This window comes from Loxodonta africana, chromosome 5 (assembly GCF_030014295.1).
Source record: "Loxodonta africana isolate mLoxAfr1 chromosome 5, mLoxAfr1.hap2, whole genome shotgun sequence".
Lineage (NCBI taxonomy): Eukaryota > Metazoa > Chordata > Mammalia > Proboscidea > Elephantidae > Loxodonta > Loxodonta africana.
In genome coordinates, this window is record NC_087346.1 from 128,109,076 (window position 1) to 128,134,607 (window position 25,532).

The 25,532-nt window shown below is 37.0% G+C and overlaps 1 protein-coding gene across 2 annotated transcripts in view; it reads right to left on the reverse strand.

The window, feature by feature from the left end:
- Positions 1-562: 562 nt before the first annotated feature.
- The window catches only part of PCDH7 (protocadherin 7), a 480,144-nt gene continuing 455,174 nt past the window's right edge, over positions 563-25,532 (reverse strand). For both annotated transcript variants that reach the window (XM_064285976.1, XM_064285975.1), the window contains exon 3: positions 563-4,326. In XM_064285976.1, coding sequence (XP_064142046.1) covers positions 3,950-4,326 — 377 coding nt within the window. In that variant the 3' untranslated portion in view covers positions 563-3,949. The remainder of the gene's footprint in view (positions 4,327-25,532) is intronic.

A 25,532-nucleotide genomic window follows, 5' to 3' on the forward strand; every position in this document is an offset into this window, starting at 1 on the left:
GCTACAGACATTTTAATACACATAAATTTATATAGTTACTCATTAATTTATAAATGTGTCCTAATGTATAATGCATGCAAAGTTCATTTGAGATTCTCGTGTACAGAAAACAAGTATGGTTTATATACTGTACAACCAAAATAAAACAGCAGCTAAAAGAAAAACAATAGCAAAAAATAAAGAATAAAAATTCTAAAATCAATATTTTACCTTGCAAAATAGATGGATTTTACCCCTGATAGTATCTCTCTGTGTTACTATTTCAATAAATGCTTTAGCCTCCCAGTCAGATTTAAGCAGCCCGTTTTAATATCTTACTTGTGTTTTATAAATGAATAATATTTAAGACTGGTCCATTATCTGAGTTTGTAAGAAGGCAAATTTCTAATATATTATTTATTATTTTCAGAAAATAAACATGGATAAATATACAGGATCAAAAAAGTTGGGAATAGCCCATTTCCCCTCATTGTCCAAACTCAACAACCGTTTTTTTTTTTTTATCATAACGACAGGTATAAAAGGCACAGTTGCTTATTTTGCATTCACTCATTTATTTGTATTTTTTTTTTTTGTATCTTTTTATTTTTTTTCAAAAGCACTGTATATATGGAGTGGCACCAGATTTAACCTATTCAAAATAAAAGTCATACAAACACAAAATATATTTCTGTGTCATGCCAGCTCATTGTATAATAAACATGTTGTTGTTGTTAGGTGCCATCAAGTCGGTTCGGATTCATAGTGACCCTATGTATAACAGAACGAAACACTGCCTGGTTCTGTGCCATCCTCACAGTCTTTGCTGTTTGAGCCCATTGTTGTAGCCACTGTGTCAATCCATCTCGTTGAGGATCTTCCTATTTTTCACTGACCTTCTACTTTACCAAGCATGATGTCCTTGGTAAAAGACTGTTCCCTCCTGATAACATGTCCAAAGTATGGGAGACAAAGTCTTGCCATCCTCACTTCTAAGGAGCATTCTTGCTGTACTTCCTCCAAGACAGACTTGTTTGTTCTTCTGGCAGTCCATGGTAAATTTGATATTCTTCGTCAACATCGTAATTCAAAGGCATAAATTCTTCTTCATTCTTCCTTATTCATTGTCCAGCTTCCCCATTCATATGAGCTGTTTGCAAATACCATGGCTTGGGTCAGGAGGTCAAGTGCACCTTAGTCCTCAAGGTGACATCTTTGCTTTTTAACACTGTAAAGAGGTCTTTTGCAGCAGATTTGCCCAATGCAATATATTATTTGATTTCTTGATTGCTGCTTCCATGGGTATTGATTGTGGATCTAAGTAAAATGAAATCCTTGACAACTTCAATATTTTCTCCACTTATCATGATGTTGCATATTGGTCCAGTTGTGAGGATTTGTTTTCTTTATGTTAAGGTGTAATCCACACTGAAGGCTGTATTCTTTCATCTTCATCAGTGTTTCAAGTCCTTGAACATGTTATGGTAGCTAATTATACATGTTATGATAACTAATTCTACTAAAATTACTGTGAATACTTACACTACACTGAATTTTATTCTTTCACACCCATTTTAATTCTATAGGGAGGCTCACAAGTTAAATGATAATGGCATGGATGTCTTGAATGTGGTGTGTGACTGTGATTCAACCAATCCAAAGGTCCAGCGTGACCCCTATTAGCTTTATAGGGAACAGAAGGGTTTAGAGTGAAATGAGCTATCAAGTGGTTTCAAGTGCCCCATGAAGAAAAAAAAAAATGAATTAAAAAGTTTGTTGAACATCTGCGTTATGAAATTATTTCCTTTGTAACGTGCAAGAAAAATATGTATATATTTCATATCTTTAGCAGTATTTTGTCTTAATAAGTACTTACAGATTATACAAGACAGAACTGCTTTAATGCAGTTTCCTAACAAAGTACTAGAATTGCATCTTTCCATAGTGTAAATAATAATCAAACATAAACATGTTCAATTATTGATGTTTTAGTTCAATGTTTTTGTTTCCATTACATATCTTCTTTCATCCTAACTATTACACAAAAACTAACATCAAAATGAAAACTCCATTTAAGAAAGAGCATAAGAAAATGATCCCCAAAGAGTATACCACCAAAAAGAGAAGTGGTTTTCAAAGATACATATTTTGATGACCTATAGTGAATTATCGACCTATATTCCAGGCTGCTTCATCTTATCAGCTAAGAAATTCTGCAAAGCGAGAAACTACCCAAAGCTATATTGTTTCTACAGTTTGCTAGAGAGCCATCAAGGCTATACCTTAACCAGGTTATACACATTCAGTGATGGCAATTTTTGCTTTCTTTGCCTGTTATTCCCTATTCTGTCTAGGATCGTCACTTTCATCTGAATGTCCCAGTTCAATTTCAAAAAGTCCCAAATCATCCTCTATAGAGCAAGTGGTTCAATATCTGCATATTCTGTTTCTTTTTATTGCGCCGAAACAACTGCATGTTTTCCAATTTTCAGACGTGCATACTGTGAGAAATGTCAATGCCCACAACTCATTTTTCCCATGTTTAGTCTGGATTTATTTTAAGACACATGTTAAGTAATATTTAAATCACATTAGTGACAAATTCAATTATGGTGTTGCCTTGTCTCAATATTGTGAGTCTCAGAATAGTTCTATATTGCACAGGATTCAAGATTAATGCACTCATGTTGTATGAAAGTTCATTGAACACGTAAAAATGGAATTGGTAATTTGAAATGTGGATAATAAGACCAGCAAGCATACCTTGGATTCTAAAATGATTACAGTGATCTTAACTTATAAGACTGTCAAGCCAATGCATCTTTCTTTCCTTACTTCACTATCCACAGATACAATGATTTTAAAAAGTGGAATCTTCCCTGATAATATTACCCAAAACTAAGCTTGAACTTCTAATTGCCTATTATTATAGTACCAAAAATATGTCTCATTAGTTTTTCATTTTCTGAGCTTTCAAATAAAATCTATTTTAAAAGTGTGTCTTCTTGATATGGAGACTATATAAAATGAACAAGTGTTTGAGTGTTTCTGGGTGTGCATGAGTGCAGCTGTTTTTATTGTTTAATGGACTTCCATGTCAAGATCAAATCTACTTCATGATTTCCCTGATCCACGATATGATCTTTGGCCTTTTCATGACACAATTATTCCAGTTAGTTGATAATATTGATCCTGTTCCAGAAAAAAAAAATGTAATTTTTATAAGTCATAAGTAGTTTAATTGATACATGTGAAAAAAGTTGTGTGCACATTGAGATTATCGAGAGAATGTATGAAATTGAAGTTGATTCTCCTGCCTTGAAAATAACATATGCCAATTTGGAAATGCAATCTCCGACTGTGTATTATTTTGATCTCTCTTAGTTAGAATAGTAAAGCTGTGATCTTCTCAAAGTGCTTCTTAATGGAGTCCACCTTTATAAGGGCTGTCCTTTTAGACGGTCTCTCTCATTTTCGAAGGATTGCCTTTGATGGAGATAAACCATGTTCTGATGGTAGTCTGAAATATATTTTCCTTGACCTGTTATTTTTGAACAGCCGGATGACAATCGAACAAAATCAAAGTGACTAAAATCATGCTTCAGCTTAAGGATAATGAAAGTGTGTTGTGTTCTGCTAATCAGGCTTGTTACCATGAAAGAAACTTGCAACCATCTTTTTTTTTTGTTTTTGTTTTTTTGAGGGGGGAGGTTAAAGGGAGAGTGAGTGTTGGGATTCATTGAGGGGTTTAGACATGCAAGTAACAAGGATGGTTTCTACATTGTACATTATAATCAGGCTAACAGTATCACTAAAGGCCTGATCTGGAGGCAGAAGTGGCAGGCAAAGCTTTGTCTCTTTGGTAGCCCCCTCTTTTTGATTGAACGGTTTTGCTTTGTAAGGTTCCCCCCCACCCCCTTTATTCTCCTTCTCATACATGAAAAGAATTTTGCTGTTGCTCCTTGATAGCCTACAGGTAAACTTCTCTTCTAGTGAGCGTATTGACAGGAGATGGCTTGTATTCCCCTGTTTTTGTAAGGGGAATATCCTCAGGGTTGGCTTCCTCATTTTTGCTGAAACTAGCTGCACTGAAGGTCTCATAGGATGAGGTCAACTTTTTGTTCAGGAGGTTTCTGTTGCGGTCACCCATCACAGCGGCCTCGCCATTGGCCAGCTTTTCCTGACTTCCTCGTTCATCAACAGGCATGAAAGTGGAGAGTTTGGGCTGGCTCTTCTTCCTCTCTGGAGAAGTGCGGACAGGCATCCAGCAGGAGTCTGAGTGGCCATATTCATCACACTCACGGGTACACTTCCCAGTCAGGGCTACATCTGGAAGAGGCCTTGAATCTGAAACCCAAGGAGAAGAAGCCATTAGAGTTGGATATTCTCTAAACAGGTGTACCTAATCTGTATGAAACTGAAGGAGAAGATATATATCTCCCTTACCATCTCATTTCCCTTTACCCAATACTTTTTGGCTCAGCATCCCATAGAAAAGTTTTTATTCCATGTACATTAAAAACAAGGTTTTGCTAAAACGTTAAGTGTTGTATGAAGAGAGGATTGGACAAAATGATAAATTTAATTGTGTAGAAGAGACAGGTATATACGAATTTGTTACAGGACAAGGCCATGCAGGTATTCTCAAGTAGGAACATTAATATATATGTATATTAATATGTGTATATTTTCTGCATCCATAAAAAAATTATTAAATCCAAACAGATAATTTTATGTATTTATAAATTATCCCAGAAATGGTGTACTTTTGCCAATTTGATTCCTTCTGGTTTATGCATTATTCATGGCATGCAAATACGCAAAACCTTATATTTAAAATACATTCTAAGATATGAGAGTGACTGAAAAGTAGAACCTAAATTCATAGCATATAATGTGGTAAGAAGAACAAATACAAACTAAAATTATGTTCGAGTATGAGCATACTAGTAATATCACCATTTATCCCATCCTAGCCCTATAACCTCCCCCGTGTCAAGTGACCTTATGTGTGCTATGAGTGTTCACAGAGAAATACGTTGGCCAATGTGTTTGAAGAATGGAGATTTTATGTGAAATGAAATGTGTAAATATGGTTAAGTTCCTAACTTTTTGATGAAAAAGCATGTAGTCCTAATTAATGGTGTTGCCCAGCGGAATGGGAAATGTCTTTTCATTCCAAAGTGCTAAATCATATCTAGAGAGTTCTTAGGGATCAAAATTAAACATGGCACTTAAGAATTAAATGTATATGTAATTAAAATCATGTCTGTCGTTGGAGAATGGTTATGTATTTGCTCAGCATTAAAAAAATATATACATATTTTTTCAGGCTTTGTGTTTAAGAGAGAATGGGAGAGAGAAAAACCTCTCCTACCTCAACAAATTTCAAGAGATCAACCTTTAGGGTATTATTTAATATATTTTATAGTTTATTTTATAGCCAAACAAAAGAACATAATATAGCTCTACTTCAACCTGTATCATACTGTGTCATTTTATTACAAGGTTTGGGGTTTAAAGACTGAATTTTTGGCCTCTGCAAATAAATTCATAAGTGGAATCAATGAAATTTGTATTTATATAATCCTGGGTACATTTTTCTTTAAAGTAAAAGGAATTATTTATTTCCAATATTTTTAAATTACACCCTTTGCTTTATCACGCCCCCTCCAATTTAACATTAAATTCCTACTTTGGCTATCATTTGCATCGGATATTTTATAAGTTTTTCTCTACCAAACCTAAACCAAGGCACTACAATAATCCATGTTTTTTTTTTTTTTTTTCTTTTTCCCTTCAGTGATGGATAGCTGAAATATTAACTATGCCAGCCCATCCATTTTTGAATCACTGTGGCCTGGAATTTTTATGCCGTGAGCTGTGAGTTCAACAAGGAAGTGGCAGTATTCGTCACAGGAAATCTCAAATTACTTTTCTCTTTCCCAAAGAGAGAGTGCAAAGGTAATTATTCACTACAGTAGCACATGCTGTTATTTGACTTCTAAGTGGGCAGATACTCTTAATTTTATCATCGAAAGAAAAAGCACTTTCCCATTCATTTTCTTAAGCTAAATTCCCTCTCTGTTTCTCTAACTCATATTTTATATGCAAAAAAAAAAAAAAACTACTGACCAGAAGTTTTAATGGTTTTTGTAATCAAGTTGGTGTAAATTTTTCTCAATGCAAAAACTGTGAGTTCTTTGAAAATATTTTCTATCTTAGAATACTCTGTTTTGTTTTTTGAAATTGTTCTAAATGCTTTAAACCGAAAAAAGCCTCATAAAAATGCAGAGTGTAAGGTCAGATCTAGTTTTCACTTAATATTTTTTCCTTCACCCCATTGACGAGTTCAAACACTTATTTTTCTTTTTCTCATACTAGTGCTTCTCAAGGAATTGACAATAATCAGAAAGCTACAGAAACAGGAAAAAAAGAAAGACTGTCTATGAATTTGTTTTTAATCCACTGCAGAAGTGACCCAAAATGGACTACGATTCTTTCTGTAAGTTTTTTTGTCTTAACACAGTGTGTCTCAGCCAGTTTACCACAAAATCAATGATTTACATAGATGGCTGCTTTTCAGGAATTAATTTGTGTTTATAGTTTGAAATATACTGCACCTTGTTTTCCCTTTGCTTACAATAAATTTATAGACCACTTATAAAGCTATATTAATGGTTTGGCCACTCTTCTTGCCTTTGTTTAACTTATGCACTAGAATTGCTATTAACTCCCTTTAACCCATGGCTGTTGAGTCAATTCCTCCTCACAATGATCCTACAGGACTAAGTAGAACTGCCCCACAGGGTTTCCAAAGCTGCACTCTTTGTGGAAGCAAACAGCCACTTCGTTCTCCCCTGGAGCAGCTGCTACGTTCGAACCACTGGCCTTTTGGTTAGCAGCCAAGCACTTAACCACTGTGCCACCAGGGCTCCTTGAACTACTGGTAGATTATAAAACACTTGATATATTTATACTGACTGGATTCCCAATGTACCATCAGTGAGATACTCTGTCATTCTTTGCCTCAATCTAAATGTCCTAGTCTAGTACATTCCTGCAGAAATTGATTTCTACTTATTGCTTTTAACTAAAGATGGTTTGTTTTCTCTGCCATCATCCACATGAAGGCTGCCACAACTCTATCCAAGAAGCATGACTTTTAATAAGGATTCCCTGTCATTTCCAATGTCAAACACTTGATTAGGGACTACAGTGGAACTTGACAAGCCTAATTGGCTGAGACATCTTGCAGTGTTTGTCATCAAATTTAAAAAATAATCAAGAAAGGCTATAAGAGATTCATCACAGGCAATCCGAACTTCCCATCTTGATGACTCAAATGAGCCTTGAAAGGAAATGCCAATGATTAACAAATGCAATTTGTATTATGGTGCAATTTATTAACAGCAGGCATGAGCAGAATAGTATTTTTCTGTTCATATATTTTCTTATTTTAATTATACAAGTGATATATTATAAAATATTTAGAACATAAAAGCTAGGCATAATCTTAGTTAACAAAAATTATGTGACAGAAGTTACACAGTCCTGTCAGAAAAGATGTTATTGTTATTAGGTGCCATCGAGTCAGTTCCGATTCATAGTGACCTAATATATAATAGAATAAAACATTGCCCGGGATCACACGTCCTCATGATTATTGCTATGTTTTTTGAGCCCATTGTTGCAACCACTATGTCAGTACATCTCGTTAAGGGTCTTCCTCTGTTTCATTCATTGACCCTATACTTTACCAAGCATGACGTCCTTCTTTAGAAATTAGTCCCTCCTGATAACACTTCCAGAGTAAGTAAGATGAAGTCTTGCTATCCTCAATTCTAAGATAACCTCTTAAAATGTATAGCTATGTTGGATTATAGAGACAAAACTTCCACAACTAAAAATCCACAACTAGTATTTTATTTTAGTTTTTCACTGAAAGGTGTTTTTCTCTAACATGTAAGTCCATTCTTTAATGCTTTAGTTTAAAAAAAAAAAAAAAAAACTATTTAATTCTGATCTCAGTGAAGATGAAAAACAGCTAATCACCAAATCTTATTAGTTAATAATTGGGTAAAAAAAAAATAAAGCTTTCTATATCAAAATATGGTAGTATCCTCTATCAGCATTTTCTATAATAAAGTCAGTTCCTTAGAGATTTTCTTGGTTTTGTGTCCTTTCCTCCACTACTCAATCACATCAAACCTTATAAGTAGAAATGACACTACACACTTTTGTTCTTGCTTTAGCATCACTTTCAAAGCTTTCCATTTTTACCTAGTTACACTATTTACTAGAATCACTGTATCATTTTGGAGAGCCAAAGTTCGTTCTTAGACATAAAGTTAATTACCCTCTCTGAAGTACACGTTTAAAATCATTGTAGTAGAAAATAACTTTACAACAATTTATAACATATAAAATACTTCCTCACACTTCACCCTTTTCCTTCTGTCACCTCAACCAATTAACAAGGAGAATTGATGCACTTGGGGGCCCAAGCTATGGAAGAACTGGGGCCAAAGACCTAGTGTTTTTCCCATTAAACCATGTTACTTTTCTTAACACCTAACGACTGAGTTATTTAAGGGACAATTACTGCTACCCAAAGCCATAAGAAATAGCTGCAATCCCCAAAGAGAGAGGGGGAAAAAAAAGTCTGAGCAGCATGAGAAATAAAACAAACCAAACCAAATACATTGCCATCGAGTCAATTCCAACTTATAGCACCCTATAGAACAGAGTAGAACTGCACCACAGGGTTTACAAGGGGCAGCTGGTGGATTCCAACTGCCGACCTTTAGATTAGCATCCGAGCTCTTAACCACTATGCCACCAGGGCTCCAGCATAGGAAACAGACACCATGAATCACAAATTTCACTACTCAATGAAAAAGAATGGTGCAATTTCCCTAAAACTGTAAATTCCTAATGTAGGGGAAATTATGTACTCATTTAAGAATTTAAGGAGTAAGCTTCTCTCTCTGAAAGGAGACACAGTAGATGGGTAGGTGGTGGGAAGATTATTCTAGATGCTGCTACAATGACCTTGACAAGAAGTGACAGACAGACAATATTGTAGAATCATTAGAAATAATAAGGAATGCAAAAATTTATCAAGGCATTTAATGTTTCCAGAAGCTCTCCTACACAATTCAGAAGCCATTAGGGGCATCACTATTAAGGACAGCACGGTAAAAATTAGTAAGACTCTTGAAGATAGCTCTGCACCAGTAACGCTTGTAAGTATGCCAAGTTTATGCATTCTGCCAGAATCCTAGCCACCCACTCTACTCTAGCCCTTTGACTCAGGCTAAGACAAGGATTTCCGTTTACTAAGAGAAGGCATGAAAATATTGCATTTAGTATTAAAATATTTACACTTAGTATTTACTTTTTTAAAGCTCTGATACTTAAAGTTATATGCGTCTTTTACTTGTTGTTAGGTGCCATCGAATTGGTTCCAACTCATAGTGACCCTATGTACAACAGAACGATGGTGATCCAGTCCTGTGCCATCCTCACAATCGTTGTTATGCTTGAGCCCATTGTTGCAGCCACTGTGTCAATCCATCTCGTTGAGGGTCTTCTTCTTTTTCTCTGACCCTCTACTTTACGAAGCATGATATACTTCTTCAGGGATTGATCCCTCCTGATAACATGTCCAATGTGTGTGAGACTCAGCCTCTCTATCCTTGCTTTCAAGAAGCATTCTGGTTGTACTTCTTCCAAGGCAGATTTTTTCATTCTTTCAGCAGTCCATGGTATGTTTAATATTTTTGACCAACACCACAATTCAGAGGCATCAATTTTTCTTCGGTCTTCCTTATTCACTGCCAAGCTTTCACATGCATATGAGGTGACTGAAAACACCATGGCTTGGGTCAGGCGCATCTTAGTCCTTAGGGTGACATCTTTGATTTTTAACACTTTCAAGAGATCTCTTGCATCTGATTTGCCCAATGCAATGCATCTTTTGATTTCTTGACTGCTGCTTCCATGGGTGTTGATTGTAGATCCAAGTAAAATGAAATCCTTGACAACCTCAGTCTTTTCTCCATTTATCATAATGTTGCTTATTGATGCAGTTGTGAGGATTTTTGTTTTCTTTATGTTGAGATGTAATCCATAGTGAAGGCTGTGGTCTTTGATCTTCATCAGTAAGTGCTTCAAGTCCTCTTTACTTTCAGCAAGCAAGGTTGTGTTCTCTGCATAACTGTTAATAAGTATTCCTCCAATCCTGATGCCCCATTCTTCTTCATATAGTCCAGCTTCTCAGATTACTTGCTCAGCATACAGATTGAATAGGTATGGTAAAAAGATACAACCCTGACACACACCTTTCCTGACTTTTAACCATGTAGTATCCCCTTGTTCTGTTTGAACGACTGCCTCTTGATCCATGTACAGATTCCTCATAAGCAAAATTAAGTGTTCTGGAATTCCCATTCTCCACAATGTTATCCATAATTTGTTGTGATCCACACAGTCAAATGCCTTATCGTAGTTAATGAAACAGAGGTAAACATCTTTCTGGTGTTCTCTGCTTTCAGCCAGGATCCATGTGACATCAGCAATGATATCCCTGGTTTCACGCCCTCTTCTGAATCCAGCCTCAATTTCTTGCAGTTCCCTGTTAATATACTGCTGTAGCCACTTTTGAATGATCTTCAGCAAAATTTTTCTTCCATGTGATACTGTTTGATAATGATATTGCTTGATAATTTCCATATTTGGTTGGATCACCTTCCTTGGGAATAGGCATAAATATGGATCTCTTCCAGTTGGTTGACCAGGTAGCCATCTTCCAAATTTCTTGGCATAGATGAGTGAGCATTTCGAGTGCTGCATTCATTTGTTGAAACATCTCAATTGGTATTCTGTCAATTCCTGGAGGCTTTTTTTTTTTTTTTTTTTTTTTGCCAATGCCTTCAGTGAAGCTTGGACTTCTTTCAGTACCATCAGTTCCTGATCATATGTTACCTCCTCACATGGATGAATGTCATCCAATTCTTTTTGGTATAGTGACTCTGTGTGTTCCTTCCATCTCCTTTTTATGCTTCCTGCATTGTTTAATATTTTCCCCATAGAATCCTTTACGATTGCAACTCGAGGCTTGATTTTTTTCTTCAGTTCTTTCAGCTTGAGGAATGCTGAGCATGCTCTTCCCTTTTGGTTTTCTGTCTCCAGTTCTTTTCACATGTCATCATAACACTTTACTTTGTCTTCTTGAGCCACCTTTTGAAATCTTCTGTTCAGCTCTTTTACTTCATCATTTTTTTCTTTTGCTTTAGCTACTTGACATTCAATAGCAAGTTTCAGAGTCTCTTCTAACATCCACTTAGGTCTTTTCTTTCTCTCCTCTCTTCTTAGTGATCTCTTGCTTTCTTTATGATGTCCTTGCTGTCATTCCACAACTTGTCTGGTCTTCAGTCATTAGCGTTCAATGTGTCAAATCTATTCTTGAGGTGGTCTCTAAATTCAGGTGAGATATATTGAAGGTCATACTTTGGCTTTCAGGGGCTTGTTTTAATTTTCTTTGGTTTTAACTTGAACTTGCATATGAGTAACTGATGGTCTGATCCACAGTTGGACCCTGGCCTTCTTCTGACTGATGATATTGAGCTTTCCATCGTGTCTTCCCATAGGTGTAGTCGATTTGATTCCAGTGTGTTCCATCTGGCGAGGTCCATGTGTAGAGTCACCACTTATGTTGGTGAAAAAAGGTATTTGCAATGAAGAAGTCATTGGTCTTGCAAAATTTAATCATGAGATCTTCGGCATCATTTCTATCTCCAAGGCTGTATTTTCCAACTACCAAACCTTCTTCTTTGTTTCCAACTTTCACATTCCAATGTGTGGAGTCCCTGCATTAACAAATTTGGCTACTAACCAAAAATTGGAAATTTGAGCCCATCCAGAAGCTCTTTGGAAGAAAGCTCTGGTTATTGACTTCTGAAACATCAGCCATTGAAAACCCTATGAAGCACAGTTCTACTCTGACACACCTGGGGTCACCATGAGTCAGAATCAACCCCAGGGCAACTGGTTTGGTTCTTCAGTGTGTAGGCTTTTCAGGTGTTTATGTTACTCCTTCAGTTGGGTCTTTAAAATCAGGCTCTAGCACATTCTAAACAATGCTGTTGTTGTTAGGTGCCATCGAGCTGGTTCCAACTCATGGTAACCCTATGTACAACAAAAGGAAACACTGCCTGATGCTGCACCATCCTCACAATCATTCATTCCCCTGCTATTCATAAGGTTTTCATTGGCTAATTTTTCTCAGAAGTAGACCACTAGGTCCTTCTTTTTAGTCTGTCTTAGTCTGGAAGCTCAGCTAAAACCTGTCTACCATGGGTGACCCTGCTGGCGTTTGAATACTGGTGGCATAGCTTCCAGCATTACAGCAACACACAAGCCACCACAGTATGACAAACTGACATATGCTTAGGGTAACTTGACAATATTCTGAAAACGAAAAATTGTGGTTTTGTCTTTTTTTTTGGATAATAAACACATAGGTAGCCTTTCTCTTTTTAAAGTGTTTGCTCATCTTTTGATATTTCTTGACTTTCTGATATACATAGACTTTTTTTTTTCTTTTTTTGTAACAGGCACACTGAAAACCTGGTGGAACTTGGTGGACTATGAAAAGAATTTAAAAAGGGAAAAAGAAGACAAATAAAAGATTAGTGGCAACTGTTTTCTAGCAAATAGTTCAGCATTACCTTTACTTTCATTAGTCCAAATGAAAATATCTCTTTTACTCAAATGACTAAATGGAGTGCTTTATTTTAAAATAACTGCCAGAAAATTATTTATTTTTGCCTTATATGATGTGACTGTGAAGAAATCATTAAATAAATGTAGGTTAGCCAAAACTGATTTGAAAATTTATTATTGTAGTGAATAAAGCTTAGGGATGACTATGCGAGTTCCAAGAGTTACGCACCAAGTTGAGTTTGGCTTTTTTATATAAATAGCTAAAAGATCCCAGCTGTTTGAAAGCAAACATGTAACAGATCGTGAGAGTTGGGGATTGCTGCCTCAAGTGATTTGTGATCCACTAAATGCCCAAGCACTTAGCGGAAAGGGGAGAAATTTATAGTTACATAAGTGTGGCCTAAGAATATAACAAGGGGGTTAAGATTTTGAAAGCCTGTTCTAATTTACCACAGAATTACTCAATTCAACCAGATTGGAAGAGAATTTAAGAATGAGTTATTCATTCCCTTTACTTTAGTCCTTCTACCACTCCTGGGAAGGAGCCCTGGGGTGCAGTGGTTAAGCGTTTGGCTACTAACCAGAACGTTGGCAGTACAAACTCACCAGCTGCTCCATGAAGGTCTGCTTCCGTAAAGCTTACAGCCTTGGAAACCCTATGGGGAAGCTCCACTCTGTCCTGCATGGTCGCTATGACTTGGAATCACCTCGGCGACAATGGGTTTGGTTTCATTGTTTATGCCATTCCTGAGCACTTCAGTCAAAGGACAAGGAGCTTGTGAAAACGGTAGGAGATTTGGAGTCCTAACATAGCTGAGTGTGACTCTCAAGCTACACAACTTCTGAGCCTCAAGTTCCTCACCTCTGGGATAATATTTACTCTCCCATTTATTGTGGAGATAAAAGAGTTGAAGCACAGTGTCTCGTATAGAGTGGATGTTCAGGAAATAGTAGGCTATAGGTTAAGGTCACAAGCCCCTACAGAGATTTATGAAGGTAAAGATATTATGCTCTCCTTGGTCTTCCATGAATGAAATGGGTATTGTCAATGGAAATTAATTATGGAGCTGGGCTCCCTGGTTTCAAATCCCAACGTTGTTTCTTAGCTGTGTAACTCTGGGCAGAAGAATTGGTGGTTTAGTAGTAGAATTCTCACCTTCCATGAGGGAGACCCGGATTCTCTATTTGATAAATATTAGCTGTTTCAGAGCTCTGATATTGATCAGCAGAGGTTATGAAATCCAGAAACAGATTGTGGACATTTCACAAGTTTGATTCCAGTTCAATGCACCCCGTGCTCAGCAACCACTCATTTGTCATTGGAGACTGGTGTGTTCCTATGATGCTGAACAGGCTTCATCAAAACTTCCAGACTAAGATGGACTAAGAAGAAAATTTGGTGATCTACTTCTTAAAATTAGCCAATGAAATACCTATGGATCACAACAGTCTGTTGTGTATAGGGTCACCATGAGTCAGGGTAGCTAACAACAATGATTTTGGACAGATTACTTGATTTAAGTTTCCTCATTTGTATAACTGGCAAAAGAATTAATTAACTTCTTAGGATGACTGTGATATTAAATGTGTTAATATATGTAAAGTACTCACAGCGATACTTAACACAGCAGGCCTTTGATAAATATTACCTATTTCGAGGGCACAATTTGTTATCCACAATTCAGTCTTCAAAAAAGCTCCAAAAACCATAAGTTTGTTTTTTTTCTTGTTTTGTTTTTCCCCATAAGCTTATAACAAAACTCATCTGAACTAACTCTGAAATATTTTCATCTTTATTTACCTCAATTAGTGTGAATATTAATACATTTACTGTAGAAATAGTATGCTTGAGTGCTGTTTCAATCTCTCTACATTTTTTAAATGATATATGTATATAAGGAAGACCGAAGAAAAACTGATGCCTTTGAATTGTGGTGTTGGTGAAGAATATTGAAACATGCTGTGGACTGCTAAAAGAACAAACAAGTCTGTCTTAGAAGAAGTACAACCAGAATGCTCCTTAAAAGCAAGGATGGCAAGACTGAGTCTTACATACTTTGGACATGCTGTCAGGAGGCATCAGTCCCTGAGAAGGACATCACGCTTGGCAAAGTACAGGGTCAGTGGAAAAGAGGAAGACCCTCAAGGAGATGAATTGACAGAGTGGCTGCAACAATGGGCTCAAGCATAACGACGATTGTAAGGATGGTGCAGGACCCGGCAGTGTTTCATTCTGTTGTGCATAGGGTCACTATGAGTCAGAAGCAACTTGACAGCACCTAACAACAATAATGTACATGACATTACCTTTTCTTTTTAATGTATGAAGGATTCTGAATTTTGTGATATACTGATGCCGAGGGTTTCATAAAACTTACTATCGACTTAAACACTGATGTGAATTTAATAATACCAATCATCTATCAAAAGATCATGTATTTTGAATTACTTATCTAGTCATGCTAACAGATTTATAATGATAAAGTCCGATTTCCAAAACACCAGTGCCACCATCTATTTAGGGAATTACACTGGTCACCACATCCTGGTTTCTCTGTATCAGGTATCTTCCTAACACTTTTTTATTAAGAGTATGCCAAACAAAATTCATTATATATATATATATATATATATATATATATATATATGTGTGTGTGTGTGTGTGTGTGTGTGTGTGTGTGTGTATCATTATGGTTCCTCAAAACTAAAGTGTAAATGATTTATTATTTGGAGTTAGCTTTACAAAGTAAACAGATCAATCTCACAATTAATCACATTCATTTGAAAGAAACTTATCCCCAAAATACTGGGTTTTCAACTTGCCACCTTGCTTTGCCTGCATGGTTGCAGTTCCATTTTTAAAATGTGTCAAAAATTTGCAGTACATTTATCTAAAAAGCTGAAAATCAAGGCAAAAGAGCAAAAAGCAGGACAAATACCTGATATGCAATGAACATGTCATATATCTAAAATAATAAACAAAAAAAAAAGCCATTCAGTACATGCAGATTTTATGATATGTGTACGTGGTTGTTTTCATTTGCAAAATACAACCAAAAATTCCTCTCATCTCCTTATACATACCCTTTCAGAATGTGACATTATTGCTCCTTTCGTCAAGAGGTGGAATCTACTTCTGTACCCCTTAAAGCTGGGCTAGCTTTGATGGGTAGAATATGGCAGATGCGACATTGTGCTATTTCCATGTTAGGTCTCAAGAGACCTAGCAGCTTCTGCTTTCGCCCTAGGAACCCTGGGATCACCATCCTGTGAGAAAGTCCCACCTAGCTTCTTTGAAGATGAAAGACCACATGAGAAATGGCCCAACTGTCCCAGCTGAGCCTATCTCCAGCCAACCTTCTTGGTGAATGCTTGCAGCCACATGAATAAGCAGGCACAACCAGCAGAACCACTTAGATAATCCACAAAAATGTGAGAAGTAATAAATCTTTGTTGTTTGAAGCCACTAAGTTATGTTTTTTTTTTTGTTTTTGTATGTGTGGATGGTAGGGGTGTGTCAGGGAGAGCTTGTGGATGCAGGAATAGATCACTGAAATAATGATCATGGATATATTACATTATTTGCAATGAACTCATCCAAACAATAGCCTGAGATCTGGAAAGAATACATTTTCTTTCTTTTATCTTCTTTTATCATGGGTAACAAAAGTGACCAAAATTACTGCTAGTACAACTCTTCAAAAGAGCATTTTCAGAGGTGTAAGACCATTAAGAAGTTAGAGCAATAAAGGCTTTGGAAAATTCTAATCCTTTAATTACAAGATTTCACTGTGTTATACTAGGAGTGCTCTACTTTGGCCTGACATTCCAAGACGATATTAAAATGTTTAAACATGTTAGAAAGCATCAGCAACTTCTTTTTCTATTCCTTAGGCTAAACTCAGCCAAAGAGCAATTGAATGTATCTCAAGCAGCATTTACTGCCCTGAGGCTTAGACCACTGTCATTCTGAATGTGGCATTAGCACATACAGTGGAGACTGTGCACGCCATGTCTCAAAAAGTCTTGCTGAATCAACTGAAACATGAATCTGCTGGTTGGCACAAAAAACTGCACTACAGCAGAAAAATGTATGGTGACTGAGAGTCATCAATTGATACACATCAGAGATGTGGGCTTCACTTTGATTCCCCTCTTCACCTCTAGAAAATTAGAGGCAGCAGTCCTTGTGTGAAGGAGCAGAGTGGAAGAAGAAGGAAGCACTAAAAATGAGAAGAGCTTGATATTGATCAAGTGAGGTTATGAAATACAGAAAGAGGTTGTGGGCATTTATTTCACAAGTTAATAATTGACTATCTCACTGAAAATACACCCAATACTGGTTGTCTTGATCAATCATGTTTATTTTTTCACTGCAGTCATCAAGGCTTTCCTGATTTGTCTTCTAGTTCCTTGGGTTCTCTTACACTGAATTCTTTTTTATTTGCTTTGGATGTCATAAATTTAATAAGCTGATTAAAGCTAGAATTATTGTTTTCCCCACAAATGCACACATATACCCACTAAATTTTGCATAAAATTTCCGTGGGATTCAAAGACATCTAGATTAAAATCTCAGTATACTTACAACCTCCTGGTGAATGGGAGAAAGAAGAAAGATGTATTTTTTTATACTTAAATTATTTTTTCTCTTGTGTTAGAACCAAAGATGAAGAAATATTTAACAACTCCACACCTATACATAGAAACTAGGATTTCATATGGCAAATAAATTGCCGTTGAATCAGTGACAGAGAGACTTAAAAACAAATAAATTAGGAAACATATATTTTTAAGTAAGTAAAACAATTTAGGTTTAAGCTAATATTTTAGATTAGGCATTTAAACAGCCAACTCTAAAGACCCGATAATTCATAGGGCTTCACATAAATAGAAAATTAATGCTAGGGAATGGATTACAATTGGAAAACTCATTTCAAATTGGTAATTCATTACCTTCACCAACTTGAAAACTCATTTTCCTTAATAAAAATCTACTTCCAATATTTGCTTCAAATCAGTGTCTTGAATTGCCAGCAACTGGTCTTCATTCACTTAAGAGGGGACGTGAATTCTTGTCATTCTGGAAGCTTTTACAAAACAGTAACTACCCAGATTAAATTTTAGTTAATAAAGTCTATTAGCTACTTTGTTGGTTTTACAGGAAAGTGTGATGTGGTTATTGCCACAAGAATTGCAGGTGACGATTTAGTCACTTTAAGTAATGGTTTTAAATCTTCAAAGTTTTCTATCATAGCTGAGTAATTTTCATTTGGTGGTAGGATACTTTTACTCATTAGCTCTACAGCTGGGTTATTGACCATAAAGTTGTATAAAATATATATTATAATAAATACTAATACTCTCTTTATGAATGGATGTTCATTCTAAAAATGGTATATGTAGTTGTCAGGTGCCATCAACTCAGTTCCAAGTCATAGTGACCCTATGTACAACAGGAACAAAACATTGCCTGATCCTGTGCCATCCTCACAATCATTGCTATGTTTGAGGCCATTGTTGCAGCCACTGTGCCTATTCATCTCATTAAGGGTCTTCCTCTTTTAGTTAGCCCCCTACTTTACTAAACATGATGTCCTTTTCCAGGGACTAGTCCCTCCTGATAACATATCCTAATTATGTAAGGCTAAGTCTTGCCATCTTTTCTTCTAATGAGCATTCTAGCTGCAGTTCTTCCAAGATGGACTTGTTCGTTTTTCTGGCAGTCCATGGCACATTCGATATTCTTTGACAACACCATAATTCGAAGACATCAATTCTTCCTCAGTCTTCCTTATTCATTGTCCAAATTTTGTATGCATATGAGGTGACTGAAAATGGGTTGAGTAAAGTGCACCTTAGTCCTCAAAGTGATATCTTTGCTTTCAAACACAATAAAGAGGTCTTCTGCAGCAAATCTGACCAATGCAATATGTCCTTTGATCTCTTGACTGCTGCTTCCATGGGCATTGATTGTGGATCCAAGTAAAATGAAATCCTTGACAACTTCAATATCGTCTCTGTTTATTATGATGTTGCTTATTGGTCCAGTTGTGAGGATTTTTGTTTTCTTTATGTTTAGGTGTAATCCATACTGAAGGCTATAGTCCTTGATCTTCACCAGTAAGTGTCTTAAGTCCTCTTCCCTTTAAGCAAGCAAAGTTATGTTATTTGTATATCACAGGTTGTTTATGAGTCTTCCTGCAATTCTGGTGCTATATTCTTTTTCATACACTACAGCTTCTAGAATTATTTGCTCAGCATGCAGATTGAAAAAATATGGTGAAAGGATACAACCCTGATGCACACCTTTCCTGATTTTAAACCACGTAGTTTCCCCTTGTTCTGTTTGAATGACTGCCTCTTGGACTATGTACAGGTTTCTCATGAGCACAATTGAGTGTTCTGGAACTCCCATGCTTTGCAATATCACCCATAATTTGTTATGATTCACACAATTGAATGCTTTTGCATAGTCAATAAAAACCAGGTAAACATTTTTCAGGTACTCTCTGCTTTCAGTCAATATCCACGTGACATCAGCAATGATATCGCTTGTTGTACCATCTCCTCTTCTGAATTCGGCTTGAATTTCTGGCAGTTCCCTGTAGATGTACTGCTACAACCATTTTTGAATTATCTTCAGCAAAATTTTACTTGCTGGTGTTATTAATGACATTTATTGTTTGATAATTTCTGTGTCCTTTTGGATCACCTTTCTTTGGAACGGGCACAAATACAGATCTCTTCTAGTAGGTCATCCAGGTAGCTATCTTCCAAATTTCTTGGCATAGACGACTGAGCAACTCCAGTGCTGCATCTGTTTGTTGAAACATCTCAACCGGTATTCCATTAATTCCTGGAGACTCTTTTTTCACCAATGCCTTCAGTGTAGCTTAGACTTCTTCCTTCAACACCATCAGTTCTTGATCATATGCTATATCTTGAAATGGTTGAATGTTGACCAATTTTTTTTGCCACAGTGACTCTGTGCATTTGTCCCATCTTCTTTGAATGCTTCCTGTGTTGTTCAATATTTTGCCCACCCATAAAACCAAATTCATTGTTACTGACTCAGTTTACTGACCCTATAATACACAGTAGAACTGCTCCATAGGGTTTCAAAGGAACAGCAGTGGATTTGAGCTGCTGACCTTTTGTTTAGCAGCCAAGCTCTGAAATACTGCACCACCGGGTCTCCATTTTGCCCATAGAATCCTTCAAAATTACAAATGGAAATTACAACTAAATGCTTGAATTTTTTTCTTCAGTTTTTTCAGCTTGAGAAATGTTGTGCATGTTCTTCCCTTTTGGTTTTATAACTCCAGGTCTTTCCACATTTCACTACAATACTTTACTTTGTTGTCTCAATCCACTTTTGGAAATCCTCTGTTTGGCTCTTTTACTTCATTGTAGCCCTGGTGACTCAGTGGTTAAGAGACCGGCTGCCAATCAAAAAGCTGGCAGTTCAAATCCACCAGCTGCTCCTTGGAAACCCTATAAGGCAGTTCTACTCTGTCCTCTAAGGTCACTATGAGTCAAAATTGACTCAATGGCACCAAGCTTGGCTGGGTTTATTTTTTTAACTCATCATTTCTTCCATTTGCTTTAGCTACTCTACTTTCAAGAGCAGGATTCAGAGTCTCTTATGACGTTCATTTTGGCTTTTTTTTTTCCCCTGACTTTTTAATGATCTTTTGATTTCTTCCTAGTTCACCATGCATCTGCTAGTTTGTCGTACTGTGGTGGCTTGTGTGTTGCTGTGATTCTGGAAGCTATGCCACCAGTATTTCAAATGCCAGCAGAATAGCCTATGGTACTCTGATTTCAGCTGAGCTTCCAGGCTAAGACAGACTAGGAAGAAGGATCTTATCTAACTAAAACCAAAACCAAACCCAATGCCATTGAGCTGATTGCAACTCATAGTGATCCTACAGGACAGCGTGGAACTACCCCATAGAGTTTCCAAGGAGCCCCTGGTGGGATGCGAACCGCTGACCTTTTGGTCAGCAGCCATAGCACTTAACCACTGCGCCACCAGGGTTTCTGGCCTGGTGACACAGTGGTTAAAAGCTAGGGCTGCTAACCAAAAGGTCACAGTTTGAATCCACCAGGGGCTCCTTGGAAACTCTATGGGGCAGTTCTACACTGTCCTATAGGGTCACTACGAGTCAGAGTCAACTCCATGACTGATCTAACCAGTTGGTATTAAATATCTAAATATGTAATGCCAGTATGTTATATACTGAATCAAATTAATTCAGTATTAAGGGTGTTTTAAGGAAGCAGACAACCCTGGTGACATAGTGGTTAAGTGCTGGACTGCTAATCATACTATAAGCAGTCTGAACCCACCAGCCACAATTTGGGAGAAAGACATGGCAGTCTGCTTCCATAACATTACAGCCTTGGAAACCCTTCGGGGCAGTTCCACTCTGTCCTATAGGGTTGTTATGAGTCCGAATTCACTTGATGGCAGTGGTTTGGTTGGATGGCTTTTAAGGAAGAAGGTAATCACTACAGTGGCCACAAGGTGATGTAAGTATTTTCTATGTATTATTTTACGTGAAGGTCTAAAATGAGCCTGCTAAAGATTAAATTATGTCTGAAGTAGAAATGTAATGTAATGTGATTATATTCTGCACAGGAACAAATCATAGCAAGCTAGATTTAACTGAAGTAATATAATTTTTTTAATGTAGCAAATTTAGAAACATTCTTTTTCTCCTTCAATGCAGTTATCCTGAGAAATTACACAATTATTCTAATTGATATGGCCATTTAGCAAAACACATTCTCAAATACTTTGCTTGAGATTGTCTATTGGAACATTTCAAAAGTCACACTAGAATGCTTCTTATCTGGTTGAAAATACTCCTTTAATGATAAGCTGTGTTGTAATGGAGTCCCTGGGTGGTGCAGAGGTTAAAGAAATTGGCTGCTAAGTGGAAAGCTGAAAGTTTGAGTCTACCCAGGGTTTCCTTGGAAGAAAGACCTGGCAATTTACTTCTAAAAAATCAGTCACTGAAAACCCTTTGGAGCACAGTTCTACTCTGACACACATGGGGTCACTATGAGTCTGAAGTGACTTCACGGCAACTGTTGGTCATGGTGGTGTTATGATAGAATGCCATTACTTTTTGTGACTTGGGAGAAAAGCAAAGAATTCACCCTTCGTGTTTTTTAGTGAGGACACTTTCAAGTAAACCTTGAGTGTTGAGAGGCATTTTGAACTGGTATTGAGTGACGGCTCTGAAAGCTTTGGGAAGAGGTGAAAAACAATTAATGGAGAAAGTTTTAAAACAGTTGGAATTCTGGCTCAGCTCCTTATTCTGGTCGATAAGTTGATCAGTTAAAACTAAAATTGGCAAATCACAAGTAGGACCAAAAGAGTGTTGAAGGACTCGGGTGTGCAAACCAGGTAAATAAAAGAAGGAAGGAAATTATTTCTGATGACTAGCAAACAGGACCAATGAACAGCCAAAGAGGGAGGGAAACCAATGAGACAACATTGGATTAGTTTGTTTCATTGATTTTTGCTGCTCATTGAAATGTTTTCCTTTATTTACTTCCTATTTCTTTGAAGAGTGAGAAAGTCTGACTGTTGAACAACCCCTGGAGCCTGTGTTGGGCAGAGGAGCAAGCTCTGGAGTTTCCCCCATGCCTGCATTATTCCTTCCGGGGCATTGTCTATTCAGAGGCACTTCCATTGTTCCATGTTATGCTGCAGGAGCCACGCTGTACTGTTTTCTCCACATCCCCTCTGTGGTAGGCAAAATAATGGTCCCCCCAGATGTGTCTACATCCTAATCCTGAGGATTTATGAAAATATTAGGTTTCATGGTAAGGAGGAATTAAAGTTTCAGATGGAATTAAGGTTGATAATAAACTGATTTAAAAATAAGGAGATTATAGGGATTATCTGAATAGACTAATTTGTAATCACAAGGGTCCTTAACAATGAAAGCAGGAGGCAGAAGAAGAGTCAGTATCAGGGTGAAGCGATGTGAGAAAGACTCAATTGACCATTGCTCACTTTGAAGATGGAGGAGGGGACCATGAACCAAGGAATGTTGGCAGGCTCTAGAAACTGGAAAAGGCAAAGAAACAGGTTCTTCTCTAGAGTTTACAGAAAGGAACACAACTTTGCCAACACCTTTAAGTTAACCTTGTGAGACCCATGACAGACTTCTGATCTACAGGAATGTAAGGGAGTAGATACGTGTTGTTTTGAGCCACTAAATTTGCAGTAATTTGTTCCAGAAGCAGTAGGAACCTAATGCTCCCTCTCACCACTTCTCTGGTCACAGTAAGAGACAGCATAGACCTGATGCAATTGATCCTTTTACCGATAGTCCATCCATTAACAGGAATGGAGCGGAAACATTTTGATTTTCATTTTCCACCAAGTCATGTTTACCTATTTTTTTTTTAAATCGTTTTGAACTTTTGAAAATTTTACTGCACCCTAGTGTTTAATTGTCAAAGTTATTCATATATGATCAATCAACAAAGTCCAATTTTGTTTTTGTCTAGTAAGGTACTAACAACTCATTTTTCTGGGTGATAGAACATTCTTTCTTAGATACCTTAGTGATAGTTACCTCTAGGATTGCTACCAGGGAAACTGCTTTAAACCATTCTAAATGTGGGTGATCTGATTTCCAAGAAGAGAAAAGAAGAATTCAGTATAACATCTAAGTAGAATCAGATCCTAGGGCACCATCCTAATGAGCTGTTTATAAGATTTAGGATACTTTCGTGATTCCTTGATGTTTTTTACTTGTTTTTTACCTTTTTTCTTTTTAGCTTGGTTCCTTGTACTTATTAGCAGGAAAGTGCCTCTAATAAACAACTTTATGCTAATTTTAAAGGCAGTAAGTTGAGTGACAAGTCTCTCTTCCCTAGTTTAAAACTCTTCTTCCATAAATTTCAGTATAAATTCTAAACTCCTTATTTTAGCAGAGAACACCCTTCAAAATCTGGATTCTGCCTATCTTTTAACCCTCATCTCTTCCCATTCATTCATACATCCATTTGCCTCATCAGCAGACCTAATATAGCTCATTTCTGGATAGATTTAGGCTATTCCATGCCTCATGACATTAATTTGTTGTTTCTTCTGCCATTTTTGGCCTTATCATCTAGCCCCTAGTAATCCTTCAAAACCCAGTTTCAGGGTCTTTTCTTTGAAGTTTATTCTGGCCAGCCTGTCTAATTTTGATTCCCCTTTGCTTTTGTATTCTTCTTCTTGTATCTATTTCCATCACAGCACTTAGCAAATTGCGCTGAAATCTTCTACCTACTCATCTGACTTTCCAGTAGACTGTAACTCCCTGGGGGCAGTGATGGTTCAGAAGTAAAATTCTCACCCTCTATGCAGGAGACCTGGAGTTGCTTCCCCATCAATGTACCTCATGTGCAGCCACCACCCACTTGTCATGGGAGGCTTGCATGTTGCTGTGATGCTGAACAGCTTTCAGCAGATCTTCCAGACTGACACAGACTAGGAACAAGGGACTGGCTATCTATTTCTGAAAATCAGCCAATGAGAACCCTATGGATCATAACAGTCTGATCCATAGGATGGTAGCTAACAAGAACAATAACTCCCTATGAGCAGGATTCATAAATTACTTCGCTGTGTACTCTGCATTCTAGCACCATGCCAGTCACGTACTCAGTAAGTGAATGGTGTGGCGGGAAGACAGGTAGCGTGTAATTCCTGAGGAGTCGATGTCACAGGTGGACAGATTATAAAGCCATCTGTTAATTATAAAGAATTCCCTTGGTCAAGATGAGATAGTGAAGTCATTTTTGTTTGTTTGGTATATGATGGTTTGAATGAACTTCACTACTCTCTCTTCTCACTCCCTTTCAGTACCTGTCCTATAATCTCTCTAGGTGGATTTGCTTTCTAATAAGATAATGTAATTGGTTGGAAATAATCCATTGATATAGCTCAAGATGCAGACCTCATACTCAGCCTGGGGGTCAGCGGAAGACATAGTAAGTACTGAGAGCTACTTTCTATATTCTATAAAGGTGAATGGGAAAATCCTATACTTAGTGGTCACAAGGATATATATATATACACACACACATATGAACTACTTACATGTCACTCTTCTTTGCTTATAGAGCTGGTAGGTATTTTAGAGTTATTTAAATTTTGTCAGAATATCTTTGGTAGTTATCTCTTTAAGAATTAATTGGGGAAATACAATTTATCGTTGACTTATAAACAGCTTGTTCCACAGACTAATATTTTCAAACATGGAGTCATGAAGGAAAGGCATTTTATATAATAAAGATGAAAAGCAGAAGACTTTATTTTCTTGTTCTTGTACTATGGGTGCATTTTAATAAGGTCTGTTGCAGACAATGTGCCAACCTAACTCAGACAAACTTTATTTGCCTCGTGGTGGTGACATAATAAGGAGCCTTGGTGGTGCAATGGTTAAGTGCTCAGCTATTAACCAAAATGTCGGCATTTGGAACCCACCAGTGGCTCTACAGGAGAAAAGACCTGGCGATCTGCTCTCATAAGGATTTCATCCTAGGAAACTCTATGGGGCAGTTCTACTCTGCCATATATAGGGTTGTTATGAGTGAAAACTGACTCAATGGCACACAACGAAAGCCACATAATGAATACATTTTAAATGAGTAGGATCATGGGCAGTTTAAATCTGCCCTTTTTAAACTGAGTTTCACGACCTATTATTTGGTGGGCAAATTTAATAGGCCATAGCCATTATTACCCCAAGTTCACAATGTTTTGTGAATTTTTTTTTTTTTTTTATGTGAATAGGTATTTGTGT